The 13,064-nt window shown below is 42.0% G+C and overlaps 1 protein-coding gene across 5 annotated transcripts in view; it reads left to right on the forward strand.

Moving 5' to 3' along the window:
- The window catches only part of ADAMTS6 (ADAM metallopeptidase with thrombospondin type 1 motif 6), a 368,722-nt gene that overhangs the window by 322,279 nt on the left and 33,379 nt on the right, over positions 1-13,064 (forward strand). For all 5 annotated transcript variants that reach the window (XM_075932396.2, XM_006117000.5, XM_075932394.2 and 2 more), the window contains one exon: positions 5,813-5,989. In XM_075932396.2, the coding sequence (XP_075788511.1) occupies positions 5,813-5,989 (177 nt within the window). The remainder of the gene's footprint in view (positions 1-5,812; positions 5,990-13,064) is intronic.

Below are 13,064 nucleotides of genomic sequence, written 5' to 3' on the forward strand. Positions count from 1 at the left end.
AACTCTGCTTCTGGCTTCCTGGGGTCAGCCGCTGATCAGTTTCAGCAGCGGCTGACTTGGGGACGCCTGGGGTAGAGCAGCTGGGATGCTGCCGGGTTGGGCTCGCCGCACCAAGGGTCCGCGCTACCTGACCAACCGGGCAGCACTCCAGCTGCTCTGCTGCAGGCATCCCCGATTCAGCCGCTGCTGAAACTGACCAGCAGCAGCTGAATCAGGGATGCCTGGGGCAGAGACGGACTATCGGAAGGGGGGGCTATGAAGGGTCTGGGGTGGCATCCCCCCATCCCAGACCCCTCATAGCCCCCCCTTTTGATAGTCCGGCAAATCTGTTAATCCGGCACCCCCTGGGTCCTAAAGGTGCCGGATTATCGGAAGTTTACTGTACCATTAATCATGCTTGCCTCCATTTGTTTAATAAATCAAAAATTCTGAAAGCATGTAATGAGAAACTTTATTCCCTGTTTTTATGTTCATGTTGGCATTTTATCTTTCATTTGCTTTGGAGACATACCCCTTTTGTTGAAGTCTAGTGATGCCTTAGGTTTTTAGTGATTCAATGTTATTGTAGGCAACTTAATTATTTCCTTACTTCACTTTCATTACTGGGGACAGGGTGTAGTTCATCCTACTTAGTGGAATTTTGGCAATGTCTCCATAGGAAGTTTTCTTTCTGAAGGATGTTTTTGTCTCTTGGCCCCAGTATCTACAACAGCATATTTCTCAGATAGGGGTTTACATCTTTCCCCTCTGGCTTTTGCCATATGCTGTGCTGTTTAGATGCAGAACTCCTTCCATGTATCTATCACCTGTCAATTTTGTTCAAAGTTTCCACATGGTGTGGTATTATGTATTGCAGTTTCTTTATATCAGAAAAGGAGTTCATGTCTTGTGACAGATTTAGGTTATTCTATGTACAGGCTTTGTGTAACACCAGAAACACTGATTTTCATCTAAATGTTTTACTGGTGAATTTACAAGAATGAGATACCCATGCAATTATACAATTATACAATTCTGAAACTGCTTCCCTCTCAACATTTACTGCTTGAATAATGGAGTAAAACAAGTATCAGGAACTTCACTTGCTGGTATTTTGAAATTATTTTGTCATCTTTTGTTTTTCTTCCCTTGATACTTGTTTCCCTATCTTCTTCACATTTTGCTTCTCTCCTAGGGTTAGTAGGTAATGGACAAGCAGCAAAACAAAGGAGGAAGAAGCAGGGGCAGTATGTTTGCAGAAATTTTGGTGGTGCCCAGAATGCCCAGAGCCCAAGCACTTCCTCTTCCTCAACTTCTACACACACACCTGACTAAGGTTCAGGGAGGGAGTTTGTTTAGCAGGATTCCTGCTTCTGATGGCTCAAACAAATATTGCTATTACTTTTTGGCTAGCTGGTCTTCAAATTGTTTTTTGGCTTTCCTAATTGTATTTTTATACTTCATTTCAGAGTTTATGCCCCTTTCTAGTCCCATTAGGATTTAAATTACACTTTTTAAACAATCCTTATTATTTCTCACTTCTTTTACTTGGATATGGTGGCATTTTTTTGGTTCTCTTACTGCTTGCTTGCTTATTTAATTTGGGGCATGCATTTAAGTTGAGTCTCTCTTGTGGTGTCTTTGAAAAGTTTCCATGCAGTTTGCAGAGATTTCACTTTTGACATTGTACCTTTTAATTTCTGTTTAACTAACCTCCACATTTTGTGTAGTTTACCTTTCTGAAATTAAATGCAACAGTGTTGGGCTGCTGTGGTGTTTTTCCCATCACAGAGATGTTAAATTTAATTAATTCAGTATTTCCAAGCAGTCCAACTATATTAACCTTCTAAGAACATAAGAACAGCCATACTGGGTCAGACCAAAGGTCCAGTAGCCCCTGCCAGTGACTCCAGAGGGAGTGAACAGAACAGGGAATCTTCAAGCAATCCCTCTCCCATCACTCACTCCCAGCCTCTGACAGAGGCTAGGGTCACCATTCCTACCCATCCTTGCTATAGTAATGACCATTGATAGACCTAACCTCCATGAATTTATCTAGTTCTTTCTTGAACCCTGTTAAAGTCCTGGCCTTCACAACATCCTTTGGCAAGGAGTTCCACCGTGCATTGTATGAAGAAAAAACGTCCTTTTGTTTGTTTTAAACCTGCTACCTATTAATTTCATTTATAACCCTTAGTTCTTACATTATGGGAACAAGTAAATACCTTTTCCTTATTCACTTTTTCCACATCAGTCACGATTTCATATCCCCCCTTAGTCTCCTCTTTTCTAAGATGAAAAGTCCCAGTCTTTTTTTATCTCTCTGACTTCTCGTCAGTCTTTTTAATCTCTCCTCATATGGAACCTGTTCCAAACCCCTAATCATTTTTGTTGCCCTTTTCTGAGCCTTTTCCAATGCCTATGTATCTTTTTTGAGATGAGGTGACCACATTTTTATGCAGTATTCAAAATGTGGACGAACCATGGTCTTATATAGAAATAGAGGCAATAAGATATTCTCTGTCTTATTCTCTATCCCTTTTAAAATTATTCCTAGCATCCTGTTTGCTTTTTTGACTGCCACTGTATATTGAGTGGATGTTTTCAGAACTATCCACAATGACTCCAAGATCTCTTTCTTGAGTAGTTGTAGCTAAATTATTCCCCATCATATTGAATGTATAGAGATTTTTTTTCCCTAAGAAATTATGTTCATGTATGTGTCTGACAATTCTATTATTTACCATAGTTTCAACTAATTTCTGGACCAGATCTTATGTTCCATGTAGGACTATATCCTTTTGTGGTACCAGCTGCTCCAAGAAGAAGTTATTTAATTGTGTCAAGAAACTTTATCTCTTCATTCCATCCTGAGGTCACATGTACCCAGTCAATATGGAAGTAGTTGAAATCCTCCATTATTACTGAATTTCTTTTTGTAGTCTCTCTATTCTCCCTTAGCATTTCACAGTCACTATCAGTTGATAATATATCCCTACTGTTATATTCTTATTATTACAGCATGGAATTACTATCCATAGAGATTCTGTGATACCATTGGTTCATTTAAGATTTTTTACTTCATTTGATTTATGCTTTCTTTCACATATAGGATACGTCTACACTACAGATTTTGTCGGAAGAGGCAATGCAAATGAAGCGCAGATTAGCGTTTTCTCACACTTCATTTGCATAATCTCTTCCAATCCATTTTTGTGCAAGAGCTTTTTGCGCAAAAACATGCAGTGGGGACGTTTCCTTTTTGCGCAAGATCCTCCCGGGGAGGATAAAAACAGATCAGAAAAGATTATGCAAATGAAGCGTAAGAAAATGCTAATCTGTGCTTCATTTGCATTGCCTCTTCCGGCAAAACCCATAGTGTAGACATAGCCATAGTGCCCCTCTACCACCAGCATGACTATTCTGTTCTTCCACTATATTTTGTACCCTGGTATTACTGAGTCCTATTGACTATCCTCATACCACCAAGTTACTGTGATGTCTAGCATATCAATATCCTCCTTTAATACGAGACACCCTAGTTCATCCATATTATTATATAAACTTTTAGAGTTTGTATATAAGCACTTAAAACCCTATCTCTTTTTAGCTGTCTGCCATTACAGGATGTGATTGAATGGGACTCTTTTTCATTTGTCTGTTTCTCATCAGATCTTACCTGTATTTTATCATCTTCCATTTTCTTCTTTTTACTGGGACATAGAGAATCTCTATTAATAGACCCTCCCTTAAGGCATGTCTCTGTCCCATCCATGTGCTCCTCTGCACTTGTCAATTTCTCCCGAGCCCTTAGTTTAAAAACTGCTCTACGACCTTTTTAATTTCAAGTGACAGCAATCTGGTTCCATTTTGGTTTAGGTGGAGCCAGGGGCGGATATAGGGCAGGGCGAATGGGGAGGCCGCCCCAGGCCCCGCGCTTCAGAAAACCCCACGCATGCGCCGTGGCGCCGCTGCACATGCGCATGGCGTCACTGCACATGCGCCGTGGCAAAGGGGGGGCCCCATGGAATTATGCTGCCCGGGGCCCCACAAAACGGTCATCTGCCCCTGGGTGGAGCCCATCCTTCCTGCATAGGCCCCTCTTTCCCAAAAGCTTCCCCAGTTCTCAATAAATCTAAATCCCTCCTTCCTAAACCATTGGTCTCATCCATGCATTGAGACCTGCAGTTCTGCCTGTTGCCCTGCACAAAGAATTGGAAGCACTTCAGAGAATGCTACCATGGAGATGTTTCTGATGATCAAATCCCCCATTAGTAACATCCATCTCTTTCTAATAACTAAATTTTCTACCCTTGAGAAATATCCTCAATGCAAGAGGATTCCATGACATCATCTGGAAGGAAAGTCACAACTATGGGATCATTTTCCTCTGCTCTAGTCGGATATTCTTCCCTGAGACTGTCAACCTCCTCAACAGCACAGAGGCCATCTGATCAGAGGTGGGAAGCTCTCATATATACCTCTGTGCCTCCATTAGTTCTTCTTGTTCAGCCACTCTCAGTCTCCAAAGCCTATGCATGGTCCCTGAGGTGCTTCCGTCCTTGTACCAAATATACACATATGCCACTTGCCCATAGGGCAGGTAATTAGACATGCTACATTGTGTGCAATAAACAAGATAGTTCCCATCCTTCTGATGGGCTTCTGCCTGCACTGTTTTTATTCCTAGAGTTTATTCTTTCATGGTGTTTATTTTTTTAAATCACGTGGCTTTGGTTTTAATTTAAAGAAGGGGTAAATGTATTTTTACCCCCTTTCAAACTCTTGCCTCTAATCTCTCTGGTAAAACTACCCTGTTAGAGCACCTTTTGTTTCTTATCTTTTGACTGGAGTAACTGCCAATTCTTTTGGGAATCACCAAAATTGATCCTTAATTCACTTTGTTACACAATCACCCTGCCTGTATTTATAACTCCCTGCTGCAAAGGCTATGCTGTTCCCAGCTTCCAAATTCATCAGTCATACTCAGGCTGTGTTGCAGTTAACATGGCTGGAGCCAAGCCCCTCAACCCTGAATATTCATGGTGACTGAGCACCTCGGGCTCACATAATTCAGGGAAGAGAGAATAATGAGAAGGAAGATAAATGAGCATGAAGGACTTTATACCTGCCTCCATTCAAGTTCCTGCTTCATTACTTGTTTACTATCAGAGCCAATAAAGCAAAAGGAAAAAGACGGTCAGTATATGAGGGAAGAGAAAGTAACTTGAGGAAAGGAAAGAAAGTTCCTACTTGTACCTAGAATCTCATGTTACACACCCCACTAATGCACTCACCTTTATATATGTTGCAAATTTTCTTGTTGTGTTTTAGTGTATATCATCTTCCATAGGCTGTATTTCATTAGTCTATATGGGATGTAGAGAGAGGCTTTCCAGTTGTGTGTTAATGCATTCCATGTTAATTTCTAACATGCACTCTTAGATCTATGTTATGAGTACTGATGTACTTGGCATACTTTGCTCAGCCTCACACATTGAAAATTAGCAATGTGGTGTAGTACAGTACGCTAAATGATAGGAAAGGAAATTTGTTAAAAAAAAGTTTATGAAGAAAATCAACCACCAGATTGTTACTTCTGTATCTCTGATTTTCAGAGTGTCCATTACTGTAGCATCTGAATACAAATTTAATTTATACTTTGAGTGTCTCATTCCTACTATAGATAGACAGAGGACATTATGGAACTTGTGGAAATTGTGATAATAGTTTGGTATAAATGTACATAAACATACACTTTCTTAAGAATATTTCCAAAATGTTGATTGTCTTTTCAGATTGTAAATATAAGTTTATTTGTATATTTTTTCAGTGTACTCCAAAATGTGGTCCAGGATTCAAACATCGGATTGTCCTGTGCAAAAGCAGTGACCTTTCAAAAACATTTCCAACTGCACAATGCCAAGAGGAAAGCAAGCCTCCAGTCCGCATTCGTTGTAGCTTGGGCCGTTGCCCTCCTCCTCGCTGGGTTACTGGAGACTGGGGACAGGTAAAATAACAGATTGTATAACTTGTCTGCTGCTGTTTTTTACTATAAGTAACCATCAGCACTTTGTAAAAAGGAAAATATTTTATTTTTGGAAATAAGCAAGGGATGTCTCAGGTGATACTCCCTTCTTCTCTCAGATTGGAATGTCACACAAGGTAATAGTGCCCACATCTAGGTACGATATCTCTCTGTTAATTTATATAAAATAAGTAACTAGTCTCAGTCCAGTTCTTAGTGGGCAAGTGTTGATGGGGGAAAATAATCCCAGCTGTGTAATTAGCACCGATTTTCACACCAGTTCACATTCTTACAAAAGAAGTAAAAAAAAACTGAATGGGAACAGAGATTGAACTAGTGAGATTGAACTAGATTGAACTAGTGATTGAACAGGTGAGACAACATGGTCTTTTATCTAGGAAACTTTTGTTCCAGTTGCACTTCTGACACTGCCTTCTTCTGAAACCTTGGATAAATAACTTAAATTCTCATTGCCTCGGTTTCTCCATGTTCAAAATATATGTCTACTGTTATAAAGCTATTAGAAAATATTTATTAAAAAGTCTTATCAAGATGCAAAGTATTTATTTATTATTGCTTTCGTTCCTAGAGATAGTTCTTCCAGACAAGGTTTCAGCCATGTCTGGTGGAAGTGACAGCATGTTGAAACTTGTGCTGCTGTATCTCTTGTACTGTAATTCTTTCCTGGATATCATGGATATCAAAAGTATCATGTATAATTTCCAAACAGAAGCAGTACATTCATGCCAGAGAAAATTCATGGCACTATTTTGACCGATTCCTAAAAAGACACCATCTGCTAGTTTCAGGTTTATAAATATCCACAAGGTCATAGTTCACAATTCTGCATGCCAAATCCCACCAGTGCAATAGATGAAAAACGTTTATTGACATAGTCCCTGGAGCAACATACATATATGCATGTAGGAACCCATATATGAAGTGAGCTATTAAAACTAATATAAATAGATATGTTTTTCTGATTTTTTTCTTGTTCTATTTAAAACATTTAAAAATATTTTCCTATCGTTTTGTGACCTTGAAAATGCCTGCATGTGTTAGTGCTTGTGAGGCAGAATATGAAACAGACTGGAAACAAAAATTAAACTGGCCACTGTCAACTAATTTCACAGTTAAATTTTCCTAATAATTTTTATCTCAATTAACCACAACTGGTGAATGTTAAAAGCACTTAGATATTTAAAATTCAGTGAGCTGTACAATGCGTGTTGTCTAGTGACTAGACAAGAGCAAGACATTGGGAATTAGAATTTCTGAGTTTAAATCTGAATTTGCCACTATTTGACTATCTGAAGTTGTGCATTTTCCCTTTTTTCTCTGTGCTTCAGTTTATTCACATGTAAAAAGGACAGAGAATGTTACTGGCTATACAGCAATGTTGAAAGGCATAATTTAATTAATATTTTTAAAGCACACTGAATTCCTTAGTTGAAATGCTCAGTGGAAATAGTGTTAATACGCCAAAATGACACTGTTGTCTTATATTAACAATAAGGTGTATAAATACAGTATTATTTGACTTCTACAAATATTGAAAAAACATTTTAAATCTTATGTACAGATACATGCTAACCTACATTATAAGTCTGTGATTGTGATGGTTTGAGTTGTAACAGGCAGAATGGTATTGACAGGTCAGGCAACAAATGTTCCTTTGTTATGCTATATATATATGCTACATGTTCTCTCTTTGATCAAGGTTAAGCAACCTAAAGTATGATAGCTTGATCCTTGAAACTGTAGTTCTTTCTATCAGTAGCTTTTCATGAGAGTTGATCCACTGAATTCAGTTGGAGTACTCAGGGAAAAACAGTTTGCCATATAGGGCCCTAAATAATAGATTAGAGATCTATCTCACCATTTTATGCTGACATGCATGTTATCAGTGCAGATGCCTAGTTCTCTTTAATTGATGTAAACCAGTTAAGCCGTTGTTTAGTTATAGATCAGTAAAACATGTTTTGGAATGGCCATTTGAAAGGAACAATTGCTTATTTCCCCTCTCCCTTAAAAGGCATGGAATCAACTCTGTTATAAATTTCAGCAAAGGAGTTTCAGGTTGGACATTAGGAAAAACTTCCTAACTGTCAGGGTGGTTAAAATGCTGCAATAAATTGCCTAGGGAGCTTGTGGAATCTCCATCATTGGAGATGTTTAAAAGCAGGTTAGACAGACATCTGTCAAGGATGATTTAGATCCTTTTTTATGCTCAAGAACACTTTTTAAATGTCAGAACAAGCCAAGACCTACCCCATCTTTCCTCCAAACCCCGCCCTCTCTGTTCTCCTCCTCTCCATCACTTGCTATCCCCAGCCCTTATACACTCTCAGGGTATGGCTACACTGCTGTTTTTTTCCAATTCTTCTGTAGGAAGAGGTTTTTCCAGCATTTGGCCTGTCTAGATTGTGGAATGAGGAGTAACAGTTAATTCAAACTAAGGACTTATGTCACTGCCACGTGTAGCCGCGCGGCAGTGAGTTTGGGCTAGTGAAATTTCAAAATGGCAACCGGACGGGAACATGCAAATAAAGCCCGGGATATTTAAATCCCAGGCTTCATTTGCAACTCCGGTTGCCTCATTTGCCTACCTAGCTCGAATTAATGAGCTAGTGTAGACATACCCTAAGGTGCTACTAGTCTATTTGTTGTTTCTTACGTTTTTTCTGTTACAGACTAACTTGGCTACCACTCTGAAGCTATTATGTTTTTGTTTTTCTTAATTTGCATATTCCATTAATTATTCCCTAGTGGAAGCTTGACAATAAAATATGCATTTTATTCACCGTAAAGACCTAAGGGAAAGGGGACAGAGGACTCTGGGAACTCTCTATTGTGTTCACTCCAACTATTCTTCCTTCCATGGGAAGGATATTAGTAGGTTTTTCAGAAAACAAGGTTAAAGTCTCTGCAAGTCTGGGGAATCAGTGGGAAAAGGAAATTCCAGCTGTATGGATGCATGGAATATGAATCCTATTTCCCTATGGCAGTATGATTACTTCAGTAATGGTTCCAGTGTATGGCTTCACAGCATTTGTGCCTTATTTCTCTGCACTTTAAAAAGAGGGTGAGGTCGATCACTCCATTTAATCTATATTATTTTGTCCATTTTATTTTTTTAAATTCACTATTCTGCACAGAAGTGGGCAACACAAAGGCCATTGGTTTTTACAGGAAAAAGTAAAATGGTTTTATTGGAAAATAGTGTTTTCTTTTAGTTTCTCTGAGATGGTTTAGCACATTGTTTTGAAATATTTCTATACCTAAAGACCAGAGGTCTTCCAAGGAAATTAGAGGAGGGATCCAAATTCTTATTCCTGTTTGTTCTGTTATCTGAGGTATAAAAGTAGCTTTTGAAGACATTTTCCTAAATTCAGAGATGATGTCTTAGGGGGTTGTCTTTATGAACACTTAATTTGCAGCAAGCTGCTTCTTAGCCTGCTTCACATACATAGTTGTTAGTGTGCTTTAATCTACCCCCTCTTTGAAATGGTATTGTGAGGTAGCTTTACAACACAGTTTGCCATGAAATAAGCATTTATATGGACAACCCATTAGTGTTCTGGCAACAGCTACAGAAGCAGCAGCAGCAGACAGGAGCCCTGGGCCCTTTTGAATCACTGGGTCCTGGAGCAACTGCCCTCTTTGCCCCCCTTGTTGGCAAGGGGACTCCCTCCTAAGAGGGACTGAGCCATCCATCTGCCTTCCAGACTGGAATCTCGAGAGGTGTGCTGCTTACTGGGAGCTCAAATTCAGGATGTGACTGAGAGGCTTACAAAACTGGATCAAACCTTTGGATCGCTACCCCTTCTTGCTTCTCCACGTGGGAACTAACGATACGGCCAAGAATGACCTTGTGGGTTACTGCGGATTATGTAGCGCTGGGAAGAAGGATCAAAGAATTCAGAGCGCAAGTGGTGTTCTCGTCCATCGTCCCTGTTGAAGGGAAAGGACTGGGCAGGGACTGTTGAATTGAGGAAGTAAATGCGTGGTTGCGCAGGTGGTGTCACAGAGAGGGCTTTGGTTTCTTTGACCATGGGACTCTGTTCTGGGCACAAGGATTGTTAGGAAGAGATGGGATCCACCTAACGAAGAGAGGAAAGAGCAGGCTTGCAAACCTAGTGAGGGGGGCTTTAAACTAGGTTCGTTGGGGGAAGGTGACCAAAACCCTGAAGGGAGTGGGAAAGTCGGATACTGGGAGGAAATGCAAAGAGGAATGAGCAAGAAAGGAGGACCCCTGATTTGAATGGAGAAGATAGGGCAATCAACTGGCTAACTGAGGTGTTTGTACACTAATGCGAGAAGCCTGAGCAACAAACAGGAAGTACTGGAGGCCCTGGCCCCGTCCAAGAAATATTATTTAATTGGGATAACAGAGACTTGGTGGGATGACTCGCATGTCTGGAGCGCTGTCATGGATGGGTATAGTCTGTTCAGGAAGAACAGACAAGGGAGAAAAGGAGGAGGAGTTGCACTGTACATAAGAGAGCACTATGATTCCTCAGAACTCCAGTATATAGAGGGAGAAAAACCTGTTGAGAGTTTATGGGTCTGTGGTGGGCCACTCCCGCCTGGCCCTTTAAGGCAAGGCCAAGGCCCTCCAGCCCGAGTCCAAAACACAGTTCAGGGTTGTAGCAGGGACGCACCCTAGATAAGGGGACTTGGGCCCACCCTACTCCACCGGGTCCCAGCCCAGGGCCCTGTTAGTGACCAGATAGCGTGTCACTCCCTTGGTGGGGCAATCCGGCCGAAACGTGCCGAGGTTCTCGGGGCGGGAGAGGCAGTTCCTGCTCCTGCCCTGGGCCACTTCCTACATGGTTCACCGGGGTTCCTTCCCATGTACTCCCATGTCCAGCTTGCTGTGCCCTCTGGGCCGGCGTCTCTTCGGCGGGAAGCCTCTGGGATGCACCAGCTCACCTCCGCGTCCCCACCGGCCTCTTCTGGAGTCTCTGGTGACAGCTGGGTGGGAGCTCCCTTCACAGGTCCTTCTCCTCCGGCTGCCACCCCTGACTAAGTCCTTCCCCAGGCTTTTATAGTGGAGCTATAGCCCGGGCATGTTAGGTAGGACTGCAGGGGAGGGGCCTCTGTAGCCAGGTAAACCTGGCTGGGCCCTGCAGGCTCAGTGCGGGGCTGCCTCACCCTGTCACAGGGTCCATTTTCAACAGCAGTGATGTTGTAGCTGGTGTCTACTACAGGTCTCCGAATCAGGTAGATGAGGCTTTCTTCAGACAACTTAGAGAAGCTTCCAGATCGCAGGCCCTGGTTCTCATGGGGGACTTTAATCACCCTGACATCTGTTGGGAGACCAATACGGCAGTACACAGGCAATCCAGGAAGTTTTTGGAGAATGTTGGGGATAACTTCTTGGTACAAGTGCTGAAGGATCTGACCAGGGGCTGTGCACAGCCTGACCTGCTGCTCACAAACAAGGAGGAACTAATAGGGGAAGTAAAGGTGGGTGACAACCTCGGAAGCAGTGATCATGAGATGGTAGATTTCAGGATCGTGACCAAACGAAAAAAAGAGAATAGTAAAATACACACTTTGGACTTCAGAAAAGCAGATTTTGACTCCCTCGGAGACCTGGTGGGCATAATCCCTTGGGATGCTAACATGAAGGGGAAAGGAGTCCAGGAGAGCTGGCAGTATTTTAAAGAAGCCTTATTGAAAGCACAGAAAGAAACCATCCTGATGCGTAGCAAGAGAGGCAAACATGGTAGGAGACCAGATTGGCTCACAGGGGAAATCCTTGGTGAACTTAAGCACAAAAAGGAAGCTTACAAAAAGTGGAAACTTGGACAAATGACCAGGGAGGGGTTTAAATGTATAGCTCAAGAATGCTGGGGGGTTATCAGGAAGGCGAAAGCGCAGTTGGAATTGCGACTGGCTAAGGCTGTGAAGGATAACAAGAAAGGTTTCTACAGGCATGTTAACAAGAAGAAGGTGATCAGATAGGGTGTGGGGCTCCTACTGGATGAAGGAGGTAACCTAGTGACAGATGATTTGGGAAAGGTGAAGCACTCAATGCTTTCTTTGCCTCTGTATTCACGGACAATGTTGGCTCCCGGACTAATGCGCTAAGTGACGCAAGATGGGATGAAGCTGGACTGCCCTTGGTGGGTAAAGAACAGGTTAGGAACTATTTAGAAAAGCTAAACGTACACAAATCCATGGGTCCAGACTTAATGCATCCGAGGGTACTGAGGGAGTTGGCAAATGTCATTGAGGAGCCTTTGGCCATTATCTTTGAAAAGTTGTGGCAATCGGGAGAGATCCTGGATGATTGGAAAAAGGCAAATGTAGTGCCCATCTTCGAAAAACGGAAGAAGGACGATTGAGGGAACTATAGGCCGGTCAGTCTTACCTCGCTTCCTGGAAAAATCATGGAAGGGATCCTTAAGGAATCCATTCTGAGGCACTTGGAAGAGAGGAAAGTGACCAGGAATAGTCAGCATGGATTCACAAAGGACAAGTCGTGCCTGACCAATCTGATTAGCTTCTATGATGAGGTAACTGTCTCCGTGGACATGGGAAAGTCAGTGGATGTGATGTAGCAAGCCTTTGATACGGTCTCCCACAATATTCTTGCCAGCAAGTTAAGGGAATGTGGATTGGATAAATGGACGGTAAGTTGGATAGAAAGCTGGCTAGAAGGCCGGGTCCAGTGGGTAGTGATCAACAGCTCAATGTTGGCAGTCGGTTTCTAGTGGAGTGCCCCAAGGTTCGGTTCTAGGACTGGTTTTGTTCAATATCTTTATTAATGACCTGGATGAGGGGATAGATTGCACCCTCAGCAAGTTTGCAGATGACACTAAACTAGGGGGGGAGGTAGATACACTTGAGGACAGAGATAAAGGTCCAGAGTGACTTAGACAAATTGGAGGATTGGGCCAAAGGAAATCTGATGAGGTTCAACGAGGACAAGTGCAGAGTCCTGCACTTAGGACGGAAGAATCCCAAGCATTGTTACAGGTGAGGGACCAACCAGCTAAGTAGTAGTTCTGCAGAAAAGGACCTGGGGGTCACAGTGGATGAGAAG

Source organism: Pelodiscus sinensis, chromosome 6, assembly GCF_052426305.1.
Source record: "Pelodiscus sinensis isolate ZL-2025 chromosome 6, ASM5242630v1, whole genome shotgun sequence".
In the NCBI taxonomy this organism is placed as follows: Eukaryota; Metazoa; Chordata; order Testudines; family Trionychidae; genus Pelodiscus; species Pelodiscus sinensis.